Raw genomic sequence first — 23,984 nt, forward strand, 5'->3', positions numbered from 1 at the left:
TTCTCAGAGCCAGCATGCGCTCTAGACTCTCAGAACTGCATGAGTTTCCCAGCTCAGCTCGTGCCTCTGTTGTTCCTCATTAGCCTGCGTTGAAGCTGAGGCTTGGCTGGCGAAGGAGGACCCCTTCAATTCATCTTCATTTCTGGCTAACGGCAGCAACTGACACAAGACTGTGTCTATCCTTAAATTTATTAACTAGCACATGATCGAGTCAGATCCTCTCAACCCTCGTCAGTGGCAGTATTTCAGAGGCTTTAAAAAAAATCTTGTTTTATTTTTCATTATGGATATTTCAAGGCGGCATTTAGAAAATAAGACCCCGCTGGACTCAGATCCACTGCTTTTCCGAGGAGGTTGGACAGTTTCTCATCATCGCTGCTAACTCTGGACTGACCTCATTTCTTGTCTCTTTGAGAGCAAAATGGGAGAGGACTCTCTTGAGATGACTACGAAATATCCAAAGAATATCTTGAGGAGGGAATTAAAATAAAAATCGTGTAACTTCATAATTAAAATCGCACATGCTCTTTGACCCAGCCATTTCACGTGCAGAAATTTTGTTCTAATGGGGCAGTCACACACGCTTGTGAACATCCTCCATGCAAGTCGTTCGCATTTATACCACAAAGCTTTAGAGGAAAGCCAAGACATCAATCATTATGGGCTGCTTAAATAAACTATGGTGTATCCATACTGCAGGAGAGAATATGCTGTTATATAGAAGAGGAGGTGGCATGGTAATGGGAGGGACCGTAGGACTCTGGTTTTAGAAAGAGAAAAATCTAGAAGGTTTCACACAGAACTGCCTCAGTATCCAAACTGGAAAGTGAGTGTGGTTTATAGGGGAGGAAGAAGTGAAGAAGAGATGAGGGAAACTGTAGGTCTTTGTTGATTATTCTTCTGTGAGTATTAATCACAATGAACAAGCACTAGATTCTACGCCAAAAGGCAAATATGGATAAACTTGGCAGAAGGATACTTTCCTAAGAATTCATTAACGATGCTCGGACCTTGGCAGTGTGCACAGGGACAGAGGCTCTATGATTTCTCGTTTCTATGCTTATAGAGATCAGGGGAAAGGGATGGATGAGCTGGCATCTCACTGGTGGTCAGTGGAAAGGCTGAGATGTGAGGTTCCTGGGGCTGGAATAGGTTCTCTCTTCCAACCTTAGCACATTCACAGGGCATTTTCAGTAATTACCGATTTCTGAATTGGCTCTATTACTAACAATTACTCTGAAAGTCTCTTTTTTGTAGGTGTAGTTTCTGCATAGTAAACTGTGTGATTATAAAGGCGGCTGGATGCGTACAAAGTAGAGGCATTCATGCACAATCACAGTCAACCAAGACTTTCATCACCTTGGAAAGTTCGCTCACCACGCAATACATTTTGGTACATCTCTAGGTGTCTCTGGCAACCACCGTGTTGATCCCTACAGTGTCTAGTCCTGCTGGTTTAGAATACCTTGTGGACGGCAGCAGGTACGTATGCGTTCCTTTGGTGTTTGCCTCTTTAGCTAAGATAACGCTTTGTCATTTGCCTATTTGTTGTTTCTACTATTTTTTATTTTGTTGTGAGATAGTATTTTGGGGTATGAACTTATCACCCACCAGTCTTATTTACCTATTTACCTCCTGATGGACATTCCAGGTCTTCCATTTTTGCTAATACAAGTGGATGCCTTCCTATGAGTATGTGTTTCTGTTGTTGGTGGGTGCATGTTTGGGAGATGTGTGGGTGAGTTGGAGTTGGTAGGAAGCTGTTTCCCTGGGGGACACTGTAGTGTGGACATTTGTACCATCGAGGTTTGGGGTAGCAGACAGGTTTGGCTGTCTTTAATATCCACTCCTAGGTGAGCCTGCAGGGGTTTGGTTTTAGAGGAAGGATCATAGAAGGGTTCATCAGCAGTAAGGCCTAACTGAGCCCTTATTCCGGTCCCCATGCCACCTTAAACTGCAGAGGCAGAAGATAAGTCCCTGGAGCTGCAGAGTCTAAGAAGTTCCCTGTCTTACTTTTCTATGACAAAACACCATGACCAAGGCAAACGTATCAAAGAAAGCATTCGATCTGAGGGCTCATGGCTCCAGAGACTTAGAGCCCGTGACCATCATGGCTGGGATATGGCAGCAGGCCGAGAGACATGGTGCTGGAGCGGTAGCTGAGAGAGTACATGTTAAAACAACAGCCATGAAGGAGAGAGCCAGCTGGGGATGGCAAAGGCTTTTGAAACTTCAGAGCCCACCCACAGTGACACCCCCCCCCCCCCCCCCCCCCCCCCCGCAAAACTACCAATTCTCCCAAGTAGTTCCACCAACTGCGGACCAAGCACTCAAATGAATGGTCCAATGGGGTCCATTCTTATTCAAACTACATTCCAAATCCTGAGAACACGTTGTTATTGCTTCCATGTGCCCAGGAACACTTGTTTTTTTTCTCAGATTCAGCCTGTTGGCAGCTCACTTGAGCGGTATCCCTCGGCGTCTCTACCATTCTTCCCAATATCAACCACTGGGTATGAGCCCATGACCCTGACCCTTGCTATTCCTTCCAAGATCTTCTTTAGTTCTTGGCACTCCCAACTAAGCATTTTCCAGAATGGGTTGTGCTATCCCTGCCACGGGCTGCACATAGAGGACCTCAGGCATATGACATATCTACTTTTATTAGCATCCTCTTCACATGGCAAGTGAGGTTGTCAGCTATGGAGGCAACATGCAGCTTTCAAATGACCTGCTAAGGCGAAACAGCGTGTCAAGTGAAAACGGTTACATAAATAAAAGCTCAGTGGGTTACAAAACCCAGGTTTGATCTCATGTTTAGAAAAACCTCAACTCTGGTACAATTCCTCATTAGCTGCTAAAGACGCTCCAAGTGACTTGGTTGATGATGATAATCACGAGAGATTTACTAAGCTCCTGCTGTCACTCTGAGTTTAATGAGCCTCCAAGTAGATATGGGTTCCTGCTTGGGATCCAACATCAATGTCATGGTTGCTAAATATACACCCACCAAAATCTTTGTAATACCCAACACTCCACGGTGTGTAGAGGATGTGAGCATCCAATTAGTCCAGAAGCAGTGCTGCATGCTTTCTGATTAAGTCATAAATGCTACTCGGAGCTCTCTGTGGGCCAGCTCAGGTCCTATTGATGTTGAGGGAGGCATTCAGTGTGCTGCTCATCCTGAGTCTCTCTTCCATTGAGGAGACCCCTTCAGGATCCAGTGCCTGGCTGACCAGCTTCCTAATGAGACCTGTACTACTGGACAACATCTTCATCTGCTCTATTTAGAGATATTGGTCCTGCTTCTATCATATCATTTTAAGTGCTGAGTGTTCCTGAGGACTTTTTTTTTTTTTAAGAGGAAGAGGTTTATGATTGATTACATCATTTTTTCCATGTTTATTTAGGTCAGAATAGCTCTCCGGAAAGGAAATTTTCTCCTTACTGGCCACATTGAGAACAGGGCCGCACAGTGCTCTGTTAGTGCAAGGTTGACCCTCAGCTTGAGGGGAAAATGCTAGAACCTATTTCGAGTTTGCTTAAGATTTCTAGGTATTTTATTTAAATCATTGTAAAATGATGACATATAATTTACTTTCTTAACTATGTTCAGTGCTGAGTTCAGTAGTGTTTAAATACATCAGTGTGGGGCTGGAGACATGGGTCAGTGTATGAGAGCACTGACTACTCTTCCAGAGGAACTGGGTTCGGTTTCCAGCACTCACATGGAAGTTAACAACTGTTTGTAACTAAAACTCCCGGGGAATCCAGTGTCCTCTTCTGAACTCCAAAGGTGCCACATACACTGGATGCACAGACATACAAGCAGACAAAGCACCCACACCCATAAGTTAAAAAGGAAAAAAAAAACGTAAGCTACATTAGTGTGTAAGCAATCTCTAGAACATTTGATCTTGCAAACCTGAAACTGTGAGTCTATTATACAAGCTTCTTCAACTCCACTTCCTGATTCTAAGAATTTGGCTACTCCAGAAAACTCACGTAAATGGGGTGTGTATGCCTTTTGTGATTGGCTTATCTCACTAAGCATAATGTCTCCAAGTTCATCCACGCTGTAGCCTCTCAGGGTTCCTTCCCCCTTAAAGCTCTGAGGTATTCCACTGTAATGTTGCCTTTTGCTCCTCTGTTTCCATGTTCATCAACCCTTTGGTTGCTTCTTTATCTTGGTTCTGGTGAAGAAGGCTCTTACGGACACAGGCATGCATTGTAACCTTTTAAATATTTATGGTACATCATCTTTTAGGATTGCCTTTCTTTTATAATATGTACAGTAAGTGATTATGGTAGCAATACATATCCTGTGTAAAAAAATAGCCACACAGTTACTGGAAGAGCTCACAGATAGGTGTGTTAGTAGGGCATTTAGAGTCCCACTTTTAGGACTTTGTAGTTTGGCAGGAGCTGTTGGACAACCTTTCAGAACCTCTTGCTTTTAGCATTTCGGTGCACATTGGCTCAACTTGTGTGAGACTACATTTTCTCTGGGCTTCTGGAGCCCCATCTGCTTGTGACTGTAGCAGCCCAGGGGACAGGCCGCTGCTCCTCTTCTATCCTATTACTTGGCTGTTACTTGACGGCTGGTGGGAGTGGGTATATCAATGACCACAATTTTGCTCCACCCATTCTAACCTGTGTGCTAGGAACGTTGGTTACCAGTGAGCTGCAGCTGCTCACAGTGAGACTCTTGCATTGCCCAGTAAAGCCACACCTTCCCTATTTATTCCTATGTTCCTCTACCCATGCTTCCTGGACTAAGTCTAAATAACACACTGCTCTGTGACTCTGCCCCTCAGTATCTGCTTTGGGGAACTTGAAATAACAGTGGCACATGGACACAAAGCCTTCTGAAGCCACTTAGCTACTGTGCTGAGTGCAAAGACGGGGTTTGCTTTATCAAGAGAAGATTGAAACAGATTCGAAGTACTTGGCGATCATATCCTTACAAAAGCAATCCAGCTTTTGCTTCTTAATCTGGGATTTTATTGGAGAGGATGAGTGTTTTGTACCAACAAGCAAGTTCTGTCCCGGAGACATGTATAACTTCACACCAATTGCCATCCAGCTAGAGACTGGTCCAGCGAGGACTGGACTCACCCTGAGCTTTCTGGACTTATGTATTTAGTAAAACCTGTTTCTGTGTTTTGATCCATGATTGTTCAGATCTGAAGGTTTCAGCAGATCTTTTCTTTCTTTTTTCTTTTTCTTTTTTGTTTGTTTTTGAGACAGGGTTTCTCTTTAGTTTTGGAGCCTGTCCTGGAACTAGCTCTTGTAGACCAGGCTGACCTCGAACTTACAGAGATCCACCTGCGTCTGCCTCCTGAGTGCTGGGATTAAAAGCGTACACTACCACCGTCCAGCTAAGCAGACCTTTCCTTAAAGGATCAAGTAGCAAACATCTCAGGCTTTGCAGACTCCATGGTCTCTGTCACAATTGGCCTTTATGACATGAAAGTAGGCATCGCCAATAAGTAAACAGGCTGGATGGTCATATAGCTCAGTGGTGGGGTGTGTGTAGTGGTGGGGTGCGTATTTAGTGTGCGCAAGGCTTGATGTTGAGCTCTAAAAAACAAAGGAAGTGAGGGTGGCTGTTTTAAACACAATTTTAGTTTTTCTAAAGCCAGTGTGTTTGGATGGGGTTTGGATTTGTCAGCCCCCAGGCTAGATTACAGAGCACAAAAAGGCCTCCTTTTCTCTGTTTAATGGTACTACCTCACGCTGTGTAAATAGGAAATCATTTATTTTTAAGTGCTATTTTGTTAGTTAAATACAGTTTTCAGCTTTTTTTTTCTTTTTAGACCGAAAGGACAGCTTGCTGGCCCTGGGATATCTCGCTAAGATTTGTCTTCCTCTTAATCAACATACTATGCTGCCATACGTGGAGGACACTGATCATGACACATAGTGACACACGCAGACAAGACTTTCCCGCCAATACAAAAATGAAACCATGCATTTTTCATTGTGTCAATGTCAATTATTTGCAATTTAGCACTCAATATTATTTTCTATATTAATTTCAACACAGTGGAGTGCGTCTAATTTGGAATGATAAAATCCATTTGCATTTAGATTGATATTTTAAGCACTCCCTCTGAGGAACTGATAGCATCTATGATTGTAATTATCAGCGTTGTTTCTAAGGCAGGTTTGTTTTCCCTTGGCAAGATCTGTAAATATGGGCATGGATTTTCACATTGATCGGGAGGACACTAAAATGGCCAGTTTCTGCCGAGTCCTGTGAGTTGAGTTCCTCTATTTGGGAATTCCCTTCTACTGGAAATAGAAAACAAAGGAAGCCTCTTAGCTAAGACCAAACCCACGTATATCTTTTCTTTTTAGTTTTCAAAATCATTTGACTACTGATCCTACTATAGAAGCAACCCTGGTTATTTTTTAGCCTGAGAAGGCAAGCCTTTGGAAATCAAGCTGCAATTGCACTAACGAGTGGAAAGCAATGAGAAACGCACTCCTACTCCCTTCTCTAGTTCTTCTGGTTTGTTTGGGGCTGAACAAGGCAGTCCTGCTGAGAGGGGGGGGGATCATTTATTCCTCAGCTGCAGGCCATAAAGAAATACAACAGTTCTGTCCCACCAGGAAACATGAAAACACAATCGTTTCCGGATTGGGGGATTCTGGGTGGGGCAGACAACGGCTTATCTTTTGTAGTGAGATGCTGGCTGGCGGTGATCCAGGTGTGAATAAATAATTCCTGCTCTCAGCACAGCTAAAGGAGGAGCTGTGAGAGAGAAAGCATGGTGTGTTAGTTACGGGTCCGTCGTTGTGATGAGATGACCAAAGCAACTATAGGAGTTGTTTATTCTGGGCTCACAGTTCCAGAGGGGTAAGACAGCATGATGGTGAAGGGGAGGTAGCAAGTGTCGGGTGGCTGGAGCAGCTGAGGGCTCACATCTTGAACCACAAGCTTGAGGTCACTGAAGTCTCCAAACCCAGCTCCAGTGACCCACCTCCTCCAACAAGGCCACACCTCCTAGTCCTTCCCCAACAGTTCTCCCAACCGAGGACCAAATATTCAAATCTATGAATGTATGGGGCCCATTATCATTCAAACTACCACACATGTCCAGAGGAAAGGGGACAGGCAAAAGAAAGAATTTTTGATACCTGTGGTGAGTCCTTATCAATTGTTTCCTCTGCCCCGGCTACCTGCTATGTGGAAGATAACAAGGTGACTCTGACAGCTAAGATGGTTGATGCTCCAATGGGTAGGCATCCCCAACTTCATCCTTCCTCCCCACAAAGAAAGCACTCACATAACTACAGACTGTGTTAGGAACTGGGAAATGACTAAGCAGCATACGGTGCTGAAATCGAGATGGACCTAACAGTGGAGGAAACTGAGGGAGAGTTGCGCATTTCTTAGATGATGCAGCAGGAAAATGATTAAAAGGCTGTGGAAGCCAGGCCCTCTTTTGTCTCACAGGGAAGGAGAAAGATGTTAGTTTAAGGGCAGGGGAGCCATTAGGCGGGTTTAAGTAGGGGAGTGACAGGGCTTTTTTCTTTTTTTTCCGTTTCTGGTTGTTTGGGGCAGAATGCGTTCAAAGAGTGAGAACAAGATGCTTTTGTGGATGTGAGTGATCTTGGCTCGGTCCAGGATGCTTAGGACAGAACCGGAGAAGTGACTATGGAGGAGAGAGTGGGTGGGCTGGGGGAAGGGAGGAGGAAGAGACTCGGGTGTTTGGGAGGCTCTTCACTGTGTTGCTGGCAGTGGCATTTGCAGAAACGGGGTGACTGGAGAAGGTCAGGTTGAGCGAAGGCGGAGACAAATGGTGAGCTGTGTAAGGGCAGATCTCCAGCCTCTCCGGTCTTCAGATTTCTGTTTGTGACAGATGAACAAGAAAGTGCCCACGTCTGAGGTACAGCTCCGTGGCAGGACTTTTGACTGCACAAACCATGTATGTATTTGGTATACGCTGCAGAGTAAATGTGATAATGCATGTACCATACAAGGCCAGAACACTGTAAACAGCCACATTGTATATCCTTGTTGCTCAGGAGGAAGCAAGAGCAGCAAAAGGGATGGCTCTACAGGGGCTAAAGTATCAGCAGCGGAAGGCAGGGAGCAGAGGTGCAAACACAGTGTGGACCTTGGATTTTGTTGAGTCACCATCAGCTCTACAAGAAGGGAGATGGACTTGTGAATTAAAGAACTCTCCAACCAAACTGTCACGTAGTATTGGATAATCATGCCTGCTTGTCTGCGATTAGCTGGTGTGGTCTTGAACACAGAGAATGTGTAAGGTGCCTGGTAAGGATCCTGTCAAGGTTCTTCCTGGATCAAATGGCTTAGTATCAATCTGGTCAACATCGCAGACACTTGTGCAGGGCCTGTGGACTCTGCACTGTGCCTCTAAAGGAGGGAAGAAAAGATGGAGAAAAGGAGGTAGGGAGAGAGAGAGACAGGAAGAGGAAGATGAAGATGAGGAGGTGGTGGTGGAGGAGGAGATGATACAAGGCAGGTCCAGCATTTTGTACCTGAACAGTTTCATATCTTTAATACTCTGGGGAATTCAACTGATTTGTTCTTCACTCCCTACATCTGGAAGTAAAAGAAGCCATGTCCCTTCCTTGAACCTACCTGGTGGTTCTCCTTCCCTGTGAGGCCAAGGATGGCCTAACTTTAGTGGCCTTGTCAACCTTTTTCTAATAATCTAAGATCTGTCAGATTCTTCCGCTGGTTTCCCCATTGCTTTCTTGAGCTAGGCTTTTTCTATGTAACTCAGGCTAGCCTGGAACTCATGACAATTCTCTTGGTCCTGAGATTACAGGTGTGAGCCACGATGCTTAGCTTCAACTGATATGTATTTTTGATAGATCAACAAAACCTGGTATTCGTACATGAAATATGCATAGTCATCCTCTCCCTTTGACCATGAAGGTAGTCCTAATCTTCTTGGGAAAGGCAACCTCCACTGTTTTAGAGACGGGGCAACTGAGGACCACTAAACAGTGCTTTTTTTTCTTTGCAGCAATTCTAGGGGAGACTTCAAACATTCAGAATGTCTTAGACGTACGCCAAACCACTTATTTAAAAACCTGGCAACGTTAGCTCTGAAAAACACAAGCCCTCTCTCTCCATAGCTTAATGAAAACATCTCCCACACACCGCAACAATCTCATTCTTCCACCCAGCAGATCCTGTATTGTGCAGAGGGTATGTACAGGCTCCATGGGAAGCACAGACCTCACACGATACCAGGTCTATGTTAAAGAACACCGCTAAGAGCCCAGCTCTGGATTCCTGTGCTTGGCTTCAGGTTTTAATTATTGGTGGGTAGTTAAGGGTTCTTTCCTGTTGGTTAGGAGCTAGCAAGGTTACCATGGCAGAAAAGCTAATCTTATTTATTTATTTTTTGTGTCAGAGACTTTTTTCTTTTTGGCTTGGCCACATATGATGAAAATTTTTGCTTAGCCCAAATCTCGAGTCTGCTCAGCTGTAAACTCAGCATCCTCCAGTTCCTCAGGAGCTGCCCCTGAGACTTTGATTAAGAAGTTAGGGCAGGGAAACCAGCCAAGCCTAGATGTAATTACAGTCAATGTCCTGAAGGGGGCGCAGGAAGATGTACACATTCTTGTTTGTTCACCCTAACACAAGAAACCAGCCTAATGGTAGCCAAGAGGGGATGGGACATCCCAAGCCTATCATATTTTTATACCTAAAGGATAACAGAGGCTCTAATATCTCTCCCTGCAGCAATTAAAAAAAAAAGAGCAAGTGTTGTAATTGGAGTCAAAGCCAGCCCAAAGCAAGGGAGAGGACAGAGAAAATAGCCCAAAGTCACGTCAAAATATCTAAATACACACCTCACTTGTGAGAGTGGCTCTTGCAGCCACGTGGACATACAGGAGACCCGAGTTCCAGGATTCACTTTGCTCTAACCTGAACCCAGACCTCGGATAATCCACTGACCACCCAGGCCTAAGGTTTTGCTCTCTGTAGAGTGAGAGTTTAGGCTAGGACACCTCGAAGCTCCTCGACTGATTACGACCTTAACATCAGCACAGCAAGGCCCATCTGTCGGCATCTGCAGGGCTTTCGTTTTAGCCATGTAACTTAGGGCCTTGAACAGAGACAAAGATTCTGCTGACTGTGTATTGTTGGTGCGTCCTTAGAACACAGACACCCAGGAGCAGGAGGCAGGAGCACCTAAGTTCAACAACTCATTCTTTAAAGCAAAACATTTCTTCACCAATTTCACCAAATATCCCTAGACTCACACCCACGTCAACCTTAGTCTGAAGCAGTTTCAGCTTTGAGGGCATTCATGCTGGAGAAATGGGGAGGACACAGGCCCTGCCTGTCTATAGAATGAGGCCTGAGAGAGGCCCATGGAGAGGGTTTTGGTCACATGAGTTGTCTTAGTGTGTTGTGGAAAATTATTTTAAGGTGTGTTAATTTGTTTTTGCTGAAAAACATTAGTTTTAATGATGCAAAGACATGTTGCCTTCTTTTATGTTGCGTTTGTTTAACTCTGTGAAGCTGTGTTACTTTGCCTGTCTAAAACACCTGATGGTCTAATAAAGAGCTGAACAGCCAATAACAAGGCAGGAGAAAGGATAGGCAGGCAAAGAGAATAAATAGAAGGAGAAATCTGAAGAGCCGGAGGAGAGAGCTAGAACAAGGAGAGGAGGACATCAGGGGCCCACCACCCATCCACCCAGCTACCCGCCACCAATCACCCAACCACCCAGGCAGCCACCCAGCCACCCAGCCACCCAGCCACCCAGCCACTCAGCCACCCAGCCACCCAGCCACCCAGCCACCCAGCCACTCAGCCACCCAGCCATACAGCCACCAAGCAAGAGTGAAGGATGTATGTACAGAAGTAAGAGAAAGGATAAAAGCTCAGAGGCAAAAGGTAGATGGGCTAATTTAAGGTAAGAGTAGCTTTCTAGAAACAAGCCAAGCTAAGGCCGGGAATTTGTAAGAAAGAATAAGATTCAGTATATTTATTTGGGAGCTAAGTGGCACCCCTCCCCAAAGAGCCCCCCAAAGCCAAAGAGTAAAGATAGCAACAACAACAACAACAGTGTCCATTGTTGTCTTGCTCCCTGTGTCTACTGAGGACTGAGATCTACTAGATTTCCATCTGGAAGAGTTTGGTGCTCAGGCAGGTCACTGTTGGCTTCAGAACCGGCTGATTTGTGTCCCCATGAACTTCAGGGGTAGACTAGATAGTAATGCTCCACTCTCTACCACTGGTGAGATTTGAGTGTTCAGCTCTCCTCTAGCGGAGGGAACATAGCGTTTCTAGTTAGGAAGGCCTACATCCATTTCCTCATGTGTGTGTGTGTGTGTGTGAATGAGTGAGTGTGTGTGTGTGTGAGAGAGAGAATGAGTGAGTGTGTGTGTGTGTGTGTGTGTGTATGTGTGTGTGTGTGTGTATGTGCCACAGCATGGATATGGAGGTCAGAAAGCAGCCTGTGGTGTTGATCCTTCTGCCTTGTTTAAGAAAGGGTCTCTTGTTGCTCACTGTTGTGTATGCCAGGACAGCTGGCCCACAAGCTTCCATGAGTCTCTTCTCAGGAAAGGGGCTGCAATACAGATGCTTGGGCTACTGCATCCAGTTTTTATGTAGGTTCTGGGGATCAGAACTGAGGTTGGCAAGCTTCTGTGGAAAGCATGTTACCCCCTGAGCCATCTCATAAGCCCCTGTATTCTCTTTCTATTGTTGCTGTAACATAAGCTTAAATAGGGGCAAATAACTCGTATTTAGTATCTTAGAATCCCACAGGGTCTGGATCTTTTGGGCTAAAATCAAGGTGCTGGCTGGGCTGTGCCTCTTTGGTGGGATCCTAGGGTAAAACCTGGTTGCTTGCTTGTTCAGATTGTTAGTAAAATTAGGTCCTTGTGAGGCTGAGGTCCCTGTTCCTTTGATGCTGCCAATAGGACTATTTTCAGTTTCCAGAGGTCACGCACACCTTGACTTATGTCCCTTCTTTCTACATTTAGGGCAAGAAAATGGGTTGAGTCTTCATATCCTGAATCTCCTCTGCCCCTTCACTGACCTTCATGCCTCTTTTGAATCTGATGTCTGCTCTAGTCTCTTGTTTTTAAAGTATCTGTGGTTGCATTTGGTGCAGCTGGTGCCAGGGTTAACAGCAGATGTAGCACCTGGCACATGTTCATGAGTTGAATGTGTGGATCTCAGATAATGGCACTGTGGGAGATTGTGGAAGCTTTAGGAGATAAGACCTGACTAGAGGAAGCGGGTCCCCGGGAGCAGGCTCTGGGGGTTCCTCGGCTTCCCCCTGCTCAGGTCATACCGTCTGTTTCTTGCTCATCCGTGAAGTGAGTTCTTCTCTGTTTAATGTTCCCACTGTTTGGATGTTCCCCTGTTCAAGCTCTTGGGACCAAGTGAGGATGTAGTGAACTCTCCCAACATGTGAGCAAAATAAGTTTTTTTCCCTTTGATGTGTCTGTGAAGTATTTAGGTCATGTCATCAACAACAAAGTCCACTAGCAAAGTGCCACATGATCTCACAGTCTCAGGTGGTAGGGATCAGGACGTGGACATTCTTGAGACCATTCTGTGGACAGCATAGCTATCGTGTCCCATGCCTTCCTTTATTTCCTTGCTTTAGGTGAACCCTTTCTTCTTAGTCAAGTCTCATGATCCCACTTAGCCAGTAGAAAACAAATTGTTATTGCGTATCTGATAAGTTTCAAGTCATGTGTAGAGCTTTGAGGATGCAGAGACAGACATGGTGGCTGCTCTCATGCAAGATGATCACGAAGATGAACACAGATCACATGCACATATATGAAATTGTCAATTAACTTTTCAAAGATAAATACATAAAAATAGTTTAAAAAGTACACATATTTTTGAGATAAAGACGAACATATTAAAATGTTAAAAACTGAAGGGTGATTTGTTCTTACTGACTTGAAAAACAATTAAGTCAGTTCAGGTCTCATAGACCCCTGGAAGACTACAGGCTGTAGACATTACTTTTGGTTGCCCACCAGAACTAGATGGTAAGAGCTGATAGCCAAGAATAGTCCACATTTAGGTTACAGACACTGAGAAATCAAGGAGGAACTGAGCTGGAAACTGGCTTCCTGATGACTACCATGCATGGTGTGGAAGAGGCTATGTTGGTTGTTGGGGAAGAAAATTTGTCAGCGACCTCACCCATCTGTAGACGATGTGTGCCACAATGCTGATCCACAAGGCGAGATGTGCCCGCTGGCACAATAGTGGCATGACTATTTTGGTGATTGCCAACTGCTTTGTTATTGGATGTAAGGTTTGGTCGGTGGGAGGGAATCACACCCTGAGACTGGCAAGCAGGTCAAAATCTTGTGTGGGGGGAAAGCATGAAGCCAAGGGAAGAACCTAATACTATTATTTTCCCATGTGAACATGTTGTCAAGCCGACTTCCAAATTTTTACAATATTTATCCATAGACACATGTGGCTTCCCACCTGGGGGAGTGCATCTCCTTTTTGTTGAGGGTGGTGGTTAATGAGGTGACTCATATCTGATCAAAGAGCGGAGAATAAATGGCCAATGAGCCCTGGGCCTTAAGTGGGGCATCTATGAATACAACCTCCTAAGTCAGAGAGCATCACGGAAGACAGGGCTGAAGTAAATCAAGAGAAGGAGCACTGGGAAGACTGTCTTGAAATGCTGCCATCTAGGTATGACACAGCCATTGCAAAAATGAGCACACAGCAGCTGTGGACACCTTCAACTTTCCACCAAGAATGGAGGGCGTGAATATGAGGCTCCACCCCTTCCTGAGGAGCTAATGGAGGCAAAAGCCTGCTGGAGGATAGGATGTCATTTTTTTTTTAAATGACTTAGTCACTGTGGAGATAGTCAGGAAGAAGAGGGGACAGCGGGGAAAAAAAGAGGGATGTTTGAGGGCAATGGGAAGTGTGAATATAAGCATGACACTATATATATATATATATATATATATATATATGAAACTATCAAGAAATAAAAAGATAAATCAGTTTAGACTCTGATTGCCATCCATCCATCTATCTTTCCTTCTATCCTTACATAATTTAGTATTTGTTAATAGAAAAAGTCTTTGTACATGTGCTTGGGCTCTCTCTCTGTCTCTCTCTCTCTCTCTGTCTCTGTCTCTCTCTCTCTCCCTCCCTCCCTCTCTCCCTCCCTCCTTCCCTCCCTCCCTCTCTCCCTCCCTCCTAATGATCTCCCTCGGGAATGATACCTCCAGGTGAGTTTTTCATGAGTGAAAGACAGAATCCTGGTTTGTAAGTCACTTAAAGTCGGTGTATGAAATGAAATTGTGTCAAAGGTTTTAAGGGACTTTTTGGAGCAAGAAAGTGATTTTTGTGGGTCACTTTCAGTCTAGACTTCTGGGTGCAATCAGATCTTTTGATGAACTTCAAATCACCTATGTGTCAGGAATCGCACCAAAAGGATTTCTAGGCAAACTGCAATATACCTTCCCTAGAAAGTAAGTCTGTCTTTAGCATGCAAATTGCTACTCTTTAAATGCATCTCTCACTCTAGCTTTTCGGATTGTGTGTCTTGTTGATTCCTCTGCTTTCTCAAGTGTTTGGTGTTTTGTTTTCCAGGAGAGTATTAAGTACATTGCATCATAATTCTACACCTAGGTGGAAACCACCCAAGGACAGGGCAAGGAATTTTACCCCACATTTTTGCAATCCCGGTCCTTAGAATAGTACCTCAGAGTACCACACAGATCTCTTGAAAATTGACTCGGTTCAGTGGAGCGAAGTCTAGTCCAGTGAGCAATTTGTAAAAGTTCATTAACTAGATTTTTTTCCCACTGCTTTTAGTTGCAATTCTGCTACAAATAGGGAATCCAAATAAGGAGCTCCATTTAATCAAACTAGGTTTATTTTTTCTACTTTCATACCAAATATGCCTTTATAAAAATGGACTATTTCCTCTAATCCGTCGATTGAATAAGATTATAATCACTTGTCCCAGGATCTCTCCAAGGGAACATTCAGATAGTTCTATTTATTCAGTCTGGCTTTTTGGTGATGAAGTTCACTGTGAACTGGTCAACACACACGAGCACGCGCGCGCGCACATGCGCGCGCGCGCACACACACAGAGTGCTAAAAATAGCCCAACTCCCTTTCAATAAGACACAAAGGGTATTTAAGCCTCAATTTCACATGCATTATTAATGCACTTATTAAATATTAATAGGCCTAAAAGCCTGGAGCAATGTATATGATCAATACTGCATGACATATGAGTCACCCAGAGCTGAGGACAGTGTCTGTCGGCAGCTGTCACTCTTTCAGCATGGCAGCCCTGTGCCACCTGGAGCCCTGGTGTGTACACTGCTGCCAAGCCCAAGGCACTTCCTGTCGGCTCACACTGGCAGTACTTCAGAGCTCTCTACAGGTTCCTTCTCAGAAACGGTGATCTGTCAAGACTCATCAGAGGAAGAAGGAAGGGCAGGTCCTCAGGGATGGCTTTGTTTTCTCTTTTAAGCACTTCTGTCCCTTGAATCATAACACTGCAGAATCCATAATAATCTGACATTTGAACTGAAACGAAGTCTAATTCATCATCCTCAAACCTGGGGACTGAACTGTATCATCATGTAATATTTCCACCAACCTGGGGCCAGGGGAGGGGTGTAATAGCTACCATAGAAAACAAATGTCTTGAGGTTACCTGAGTGTGGATAACCTATGAAAGTTCAAGGTCTGAGGTTACACAGTTAGGAAGTAGAGCGTCAGAATGGTGCTCAGGTTTGACTCAGTTCCTACAGTCATCACACTGCTAGAAACCCACCTTTGCATGCTGGTTGAAACACAATCACCTGAATATTCGGGCTTTGGAACACCCTTGTTTGTTGGACCCCATTCTGCTCAACTAGAGGGCAGGCCAGAAGATCTAAAGCAAAGCCCCTTCCTCTCCACTACAGCGCTGCTCTTGGGTAGTAGCTAATAGCCAGTGATGGGTAGGTATTGCTGGGTAAAGGCTAAGGCAGAACTCCTTAGTGGAATTAAGGGTCCTTGCCCTCTGGCATTATTTACATAAAAGCCTTTTTTTGGCTGCCCTTTCTTTTGTTATCTCTTCTCTTCACTCTTTTAGGACTCTTTGGGTTGTTCTGCCAGATGAAGTACAGTCTGGTATTTCTAGGGGGCAGAGCCCTACTCCAAGATACGGAAGCAATCTGCTGATGTGCCAGCCCCTTACATAAGGATGTAGTATTTACATACAACCTATATCCATCCTCCTTCCAGGTGGGTTCAACTTTTTCACCTTTAGGTGTGATATTGTCCTTTACTAAGTTCACGCTTGAGAATTTACAATTGAGTTGCAAAAAAGAATTAAAAAGATCTCTTAATATTGTAAGTAAGTTTACTATTGTGTTCTGAGTCACATTCATAGCAGTCTTGGGCCACATACAGATGATAGATAATAGATGGGACACACCTGAGCCCATTTATACATGACTTATAGTAATTAATACAATACAAATAGTATAGTTGTTGTCTAACAGTTTGTTGTTTAGGGAATAATGAAAAGAAAAAAATGTCTGTGCATCCTCAATTGGAATTCACAGATAGAGTGCTGTGGGATAATGCTCTAGTACATTGTAAAGATTTGTTACTCATTGGTTTAATAAAGTGCTGACTGGCCAGTAGCCAAACAGGAAGTATAGGCAGGGCAACCAGACTAAGAGAATTCTGGGAAGAAGAAAGGCAGAGACACAGTCACCAGCCAGATGCAGAGGAAGCAAGATGAGTAAAGTACCAAGCCATGTGGCTAAACATAGATAAGAATTATGGGTTAATTTGAGTTGTAAGAGTTAGTTAATAATAAGCTTGAGCTAATAGGCCAAGCAGTTTATGATTAATGCAAGACTCTATGTTTCTTTGGGGCTGAACAACTGAGGATCCAGGTGGTACAGAAACTTCTGTCTACAATAGAGTGTTTCAAATCTTTATTTCAACATATGTGCCTAAGAAAACTACAACACAGCTGGAATTTCCTCTTTGAATTTTACAGACTCCCCAGCCTTGCATGACTCATGACTTCAAAACAAAGCAGGCCTAGGAAGCAAAGATGAGATTCTGCCCTATCTGCTCCCAGGCTCTGAAAACTGCCACCTCTTCCACACACCACACACTCCTAAAGAAGTTATCCATCAGCCATAGACTTAGCCCAACTTCAGTCAAGGACCAGTGCTGCAGATACAAATCTGGAATTACCATGGGCTGAGAGCCACCCAACAGAGTCACTTCCCCATTTTCTTCCTCCTAAGTTGTGCTGTGAGATATACCCCATCTGCACCCTTCCTAAGCGAGTGCCTGCACCTCTCTTCAGTGGTGTCTGCACCCCTCCTCAGCGGGAGTCTGCACCCCTCCTCAGCGGGAGTCTGCACCCCTCCTCAGCGGGAGTCTGCACCCCTCCTCAGCGGGAGTCTGCACCCCTCCTCAGTGGGAGTTTGCACCCCTCCTCAGTAGGTCCTGCACCCCTCCTCAGTAATGCCTACACCCCTCCTTGAGGGTGCCTGCACCCCCCTCAGCGGGTGCCTGCACCTCTCCTCAGTAGTGCCTGCACCCCCCTCAGCGGATGCCTGCACCCCCTCAGCGGGTGCCTGCACCTTCCTGGCATCTCTTGCCCCATTCTGGACTGGAGGAACTGTTCAGACTGTGGCATAGGGAAGGCAGGGAAATGAAGCGCTGACTCGGTTCAGAGTAGTCTCTTGGCCAGTACTCATTTCATTGTTATTGCAATTGGGATGGAAAATTTTTTTTAATTATTTGGAATAGTGAGCACTTACAAATGGGAACAGACCCCGAGATTCAATTCAACCTTTGAACAATAGAATAATCACAGAAGTGGCTGTTATTATCCTTTGCTCTCCACCCAACAGACCCAGTGTAGATTTGCTGAATTAAATTAACACCAAAGACTTACATTTATATATTGATTTGCAGTTTTCAAAGTATTTTAATTCTTAGTTTAGTGGAAAGAACCCTGAACTAGCAACACACACACACACACTCTCTCTCTTCTTACTACTCAGAATAACCAAGCCAGGAGAAGAACTTTGCTTTGGGAAACATTTTGCCTGGTTTGAGTATGAAGAAATCTTGCTGAACGGCTTTGGGTAGAATTTTCACTTCTTATTGAAAGTAAATTAATAAAGAGGAGGAGTCTGTTCCCACAATACAGAACGTTTCTGTTGGACCTTTAAGAGATTCCAAGGTACGCACTGGCAGGAGGTGTTGTCATCACATGTCTCTATGGCCTGACACCCACATGTCCCTGTCCTCCAGCCTGGGAAGGCAGCCTAATTATCCAGTGGGACCAGCTCTAATCCAATGACTGTTGGAGTTGGGTTGAATCCCCGGAGGCCCCAGGGGCCCTATGCTAAGTGAGAAGCCCCTGGCACTCTGTCTCATTTATTCATTATCTCTCAGACTGTCCTAGTGGGGTTAAGTTCTAGCTGCCTGCAGTGGCCACTGTTTGATAATGTGCCCATCACGGCTGCTTTCTCCTCTTTATCTCTGCTTTCTGGCATTATACAGAAAGAAAGGATTTCTTTTTTTCTGCAACTCTTGTTTTAGGGGTCTGTTTCTGGGAAGACCCAAACAAATAACCTTCCCAAAGTACCTTTTTCTAGAAGGGTTTGGGTGAGCTCAGCATATCTAAGCCATCAAATCACTTAATAATGTGGAGATGTGAACCGGTAAATTCTTTTCCCACATGGTTTTTGAGCCTATTGTTCATTGTGTGCTGGCTTCATGGCTCTTCTCAGCAGGTTGACTCCACTTACACTTAACGATCGCGTAAAATTTTTAGTCAAAATATGACAAGTTTTATTGTTAGGTTCTGGTTCAACTTTACATAGACTGAGAGAGACACTGTGATTTAAGAGAACTGGTCTTAGCCTGGTGGTGGCGGCGGCACACCACACCTTTAATTCCAGCACTCTGGAGGCCATTGGATCTCTGAGTTCAAGGGCAGCCTGGTCTACAGAGTGAGTTACAGGACAGCCAGGACTACACAGAGAAAAAGAGAAAGAGAAAAAGAGAGAGAGAGAGATAGAGAGGAGAGAGAGAGAGAGAGAGAGAGAGAGAGAGAGAGAGAGAGAGAGAGAGAGAGAGAGAGAGAAGTTCCTGCTAGTTAGATGCTTAGCTTTCACACCATACCAGAGGCAGGAAGCTTCATTGCCAAGAGGAGGTTATTATCAGTCACATTTCCTACTCATTATTAGAGATCATCTAGATTAAGGTTAATGCACACATCATCTCTTCAGCATCCTCTCCCAATGGCTATATGATCCATATGTTCAGATCTGGAGAACTCACCACTCCTATGTATTTACCAGCTTCAATCCAAGGACAGTTCACCCTTGAAATGAACTGAAAATATACCTTTTGCAGCTGCCACCTGTTGGTGGCAATTAGCTCAAGAGACATTATGGGAGTTGTAGAATCTCTCATTCCACAGTGCACACTGAAATAATTTGAAACATAGTTGATATTCCTCTTACATTTTCTTTTTTCCCAGCATTCTTTCAGCTCTTGGAAGAAGCTGAATAGTGGGTCTGTGCAGCCCCATTATGAAGCATCCCACTGCCCATCATGATCTCTTTTAGATTAGCGTAACCACCGGAAACACAGCCAGTTGTCCAACAACAGGGGATCGTGGTGCTTAAATTATAGTGTGAGGCAATGCCACACAGCCTTCAAAATAATGAAGATACTTAAAATGTAAAAAGTTCATAACATGAAGGTGTGGGAATACAGTATGCAGTCAGAATTCGATTTTATGAAAAAAATACACACAGAATTGAAAGCTCCAGATATTAAGGTTGATAGAGTTATGGATGGTTTTGAATCTGTTTCTGCCTTTCCAGTTTTCTACAGAGGACAGCCACCCCACCTTGGGGTCCCCCAAGAGATAAGGCAGTGATTATGTAGGAAACTGAGCAGAGCCCCAAGTGGCACTAATGATGCCCTGGGCCCCGGAGCAGAAGAGAATTATGGGAAATACAAGTGCCTCTGTGAGGGTAGGCAGTTCTAGAGTACAGAATAGCATCCCTGATGGAAAACCGCCTCCAAGAGGAAAGCCCCTGGGGTACCAGAGAAGTGTTCTGCATTTGTTGAAACATTTGCTCTTTTCATTCCCCTCTTCAGTGACATCTCAGGGCTCTGTATTTATGGGGGACACAAAGAAGGACGTATGGAGGAGTCACCAGGAATTCAGACTATTTTAAGAGTAAATGAACAGCTAGACATGTGTGCTGGAAGCAGGGCAGGTGGCCACAGGGACAGGGCTAGAGAAGGGATTCTTAGACATGACCCACAGGATCATGCCATGCATGGTAGTCAATGACTATCTTCCCCACGGGAATGGGTTATTATCACCTGCAATAAAGTTCTGGTTTAACTTCCTGTCATTTTCCTTGGAGGCCACAGTGACGGGATGACCCATTGTTCATATATATATATGTGTGTGTGTGTGTGTGTGTGTGTGTACGTTCATATATATCATACATACACACATATGTATATGAACATATACACATATATAGTTGTAAATATTATATATATGTGTGTGTGTATTTGTATTAGAAAAGATTTTTAGCTCTATGTTTCAAGATTGCTAAGACCTGTGCAGAAAATAACAAAAACTTTATTGTCCCATTTTCTGATACCCAGTGCACAAAACACGGTCCCTTGACTTCCACACAGTATAGAAAGGCACTTCTAGGGCACAGACCCACAATGCTGACTCTGGAACAGCTTTGCTTATGAACTGTCTCTTTTACGTAAGCCCTCATTTTCAATGAACGTCTCCAGTCAATAAGTTCATGTCTTTTAAACTTCGACCTTGAGTTTGTGGGGAGAGTGTCACCCAGCTGGGTCAGCTTTAAGTGAACACAACCAGTGCCTGCATATTGTACCTCCTGGGGTTGGAACAAAGACATCAGTTATGTTTAAAGAGCTTGTAGATTTATTGGGGAAAGCATATGACTCTAGCCCAGCGTTGTGCTGTGAGTCTCTGCTGATGGTCCTTGCTTGCAGAGGGGTCTTAAAGGCGGGGCTCAGTGAAATGTTTAGAAGAGTGAAAATGGTCCAAAAAGATGCTCTTCCTTCTTCCTCTCACAGAGAGATGGTTGAAATGCGAGTTACTGTAGGTTTTGACTCTAGGGCTTCAGTTTTGGCCAATGAGCACCAAGATAGTTTGATTATCCCTTTCCCTTGAGCTTTGTAACTGGCATTGATTCAAGCCTTGACACACCACTCTCCTCTCTACCTCTCCCTGTATTTACTTTCTTGGCAGTCTGCTCCTCCAAATGCCAACGTGCTAGCCTTTCTTCTCGAAAAGCCACTCATTTGACATTCGGCCAGCTCGCACATCTGAGCAATAGCTCTAACAAGATGGGTTGATTCAGTGTGTACAAGCACACAAGTGTGAACATTTGAGTATGTGGGTGGTGATTGTGTTCACATGAGTATCTGAGTTACGTGTGTGTGTGTGTGTGTGTGTGTGTGTGTGACTGTTTCTGCTGCCTTGGGCATGTATGTGCTCCTGTGTGGGGGTATTGATCCTCTGAATGCATGCATAGTGCATATACTTGAGTGTTTCTGATAACCACATGTAGCAAGTTGCTTAAAAGCACACATTCTCCACACCTTAAAATCAGCTTGTACTTACATAGTTGTAGGCCAGGTCTGGGTGGAGATAATCAATTCCTGCAAAAACATAACACAGGAGTGGAAGGTTAAAACCTGCTGCTGTGTTCTCAAGAAAGTTTCCCAGAAATGGATGCTCCTTGTAGGGATGATGGCTCAGGAGACTTGTGGGAGTTGGGGGTGGGAAGAGGATGCTTATCCTGAGCCCTTTGCTTTGCCTTCCGTTTCTGTGCGGGGGAGGGCTGCATCACTTCCTCGTTGGAGAGACAGCTGCCCCAAGACACACCGCAGAGCAGAGAAACCAATTAGAGCTCTGGGCCCATGGATAATGCTTCCGGATAAATGTCAGCAGTCAGGGGCTTAGTGACTGAGAGATGGATGGCTCATCACGGCGGCGATGTAAAAGAGATTTGTAGAAATCCTGACATTTCTAAAGCATCAACTAGTTTCTCCTCTGAAATGAAGCTAGCCCCGGGGAGGAAAAGTGATGATTATTTAACAGGGCATGGAGAACCGTGGATTAGCGGGGCGCACTCCAGCATGGAAATAAGAGACTCATGGCCAGGCGAGAAAAGCCATTAGGAGAAAGCTAGCGGTTTCTAGGGAGGTGTTGTCAGTTGGGAGCTGACACTACTCTCTCCAGAACGTGCCTTTCTGGAAAATCAGAGGCTTCAATTTCCTCAGCTGGAGTTCTGTGCTTGCTCTTGAGCTGGAGCCTGCTCTGGGCCCAGGAATCATTCCTAGGGTAGAATTATGGCCTATTTATGTTGTTGAGTTTCACCAGACACTTTGATCCAGGGGTAACTGGAAAGCTCTCACCCAGGTCTGCAGGACTACAGAGTCTCAGCATAGGCTGTACTTGTACATATGGGCGGTGGGGAAACAGCAACAGAGCAGGGCCCTGCAACCACACGCGGTCATGGTTATACATGGAGGTGTTTGGAGTCAAAGAGTGGAGTTTGCCTGCTAACTGTCATGTAACCAGCAGAACGACTTCAGGGAGGTTGTTGGGTCTCTCTGTGACTGATTCCTTCCTGAACAACTGGAGAAGAGGCTAGGGTGGGGCTCAAACTCATGCAGATGGCAGCTTTAGCCTAGCAGCAGGTGCATTTAATAGCTCTCCTGGGACGCTAGACTTGTAAGCTAGAAGCATCATTAAGCCTCTTCTGCTGGCATCTTTACCCCATTCATATGAAGGCTATGCCACTGTTGTTGGAGCTATGCCAGGCATCCTAAGGCTTTGTGGTGAGAAACAAAACAAAACAACCCCTCCCCCCCCCCCCCACAAACCCTCTTGAATCAGGATGCCTACATTCCAAGATGAAATCTTCATTTTTTTTTCCAGGTCAGAATAGAAGTGACCTTCAGAGTTGGGGGAAATGCATGAGTTGTCTTCTAAGAGATTTTTTAAAGATTAGAAACAATTCGAAGAAGTATTTGGCTTATAGTAAACATGCTAATGGATTCTTATTATCATCATAAGAAATGTTGTTGTTGTGGTTTGGATATGAAATGTCCCCTCCAGGCTCATGTTTGAACTCTTGGTTCCCAGCTGGTAACACTGCTTGGGAAGGCTGTGAGACCTTTAGGAGGCAGAGTATCCCTGCAGGAAGTATGTCTCTGGAAGTGGGCTTCGAGGTTTTGCTATCATGACCCACTTCCTGTTCTTTCTCTGCTTCCTGTTTGAGGTGAGATGTGATCAGTCTGTTTCCTGACTGCCCGGTTGGCTTCATGCTCCTCTTGCCATGCCTTTGCCATGATTTCCTCTAGAGCTTTAAGCCGAAACAATCTCCAACCTCCAAACTTGCTTTTTGTGAGAGCATTTTATTACAGCAATAGAAAATAACTAATACAAAAATTGGTTTCAGAGAAGTGGGGCTGTTGCATTGATAGACCCGATTATTATGTTGTTTTTTTGAAGGAGTGTGGAAGACTTTGGAACTTCATGCTAGAATCGTTAAGTGTTGTGGACAGAGCTTAATGGGCCAATCAGAGGTGCAGAGGGTACAATGGAGAGTAGAGACCCAGCTCACAAAGTTTTAGAGGGAATATGGATTTTATTAGCAGCTGGGTTAGAGGCTATTCATATGACATTTCCTCAAGGAATCTGGCTGCATTCTGCCTGTGTCCTGAGAATTTGCATGAAGCCGAATTAAAAAGTAAAGGACTAATTGCTCTGGTGGAGGAAACTTCAAAACAGAATAACATGGAGTCTGTGAAATGTTTATTACTGATTAAATTTACACAATGGGGAGGGAGGGAGCACCAGAAAGCTTCAGGAAGCTGAAGGTTACAGCCCAGGCA

The 23,984-nt window shown here is 44.6% G+C and overlaps 1 protein-coding gene across 2 annotated transcripts in view; it reads right to left on the reverse strand.

Annotated features, from left to right (window-relative positions):
• Pcsk2 (proprotein convertase subtilisin/kexin type 2) overlaps positions 1–23,984 on the reverse strand; it is a 228,872-nt gene that overhangs the window by 63,433 nt on the left and 141,455 nt on the right. For both annotated transcript variants that reach the window (XM_038331506.1, XM_038331505.1), the window contains one exon: positions 21,703–21,740. In XM_038331506.1, coding sequence (XP_038187434.1) covers positions 21,703–21,740 — 38 coding nt within the window. The remainder of the gene's footprint in view (positions 1–21,702; positions 21,741–23,984) is intronic.

Source organism: Arvicola amphibius, chromosome 5 (genome assembly GCF_903992535.2).
Source record: "Arvicola amphibius chromosome 5, mArvAmp1.2, whole genome shotgun sequence".
In the NCBI taxonomy this organism is placed as follows: Eukaryota; Metazoa; Chordata; class Mammalia; order Rodentia; family Cricetidae; genus Arvicola; species Arvicola amphibius.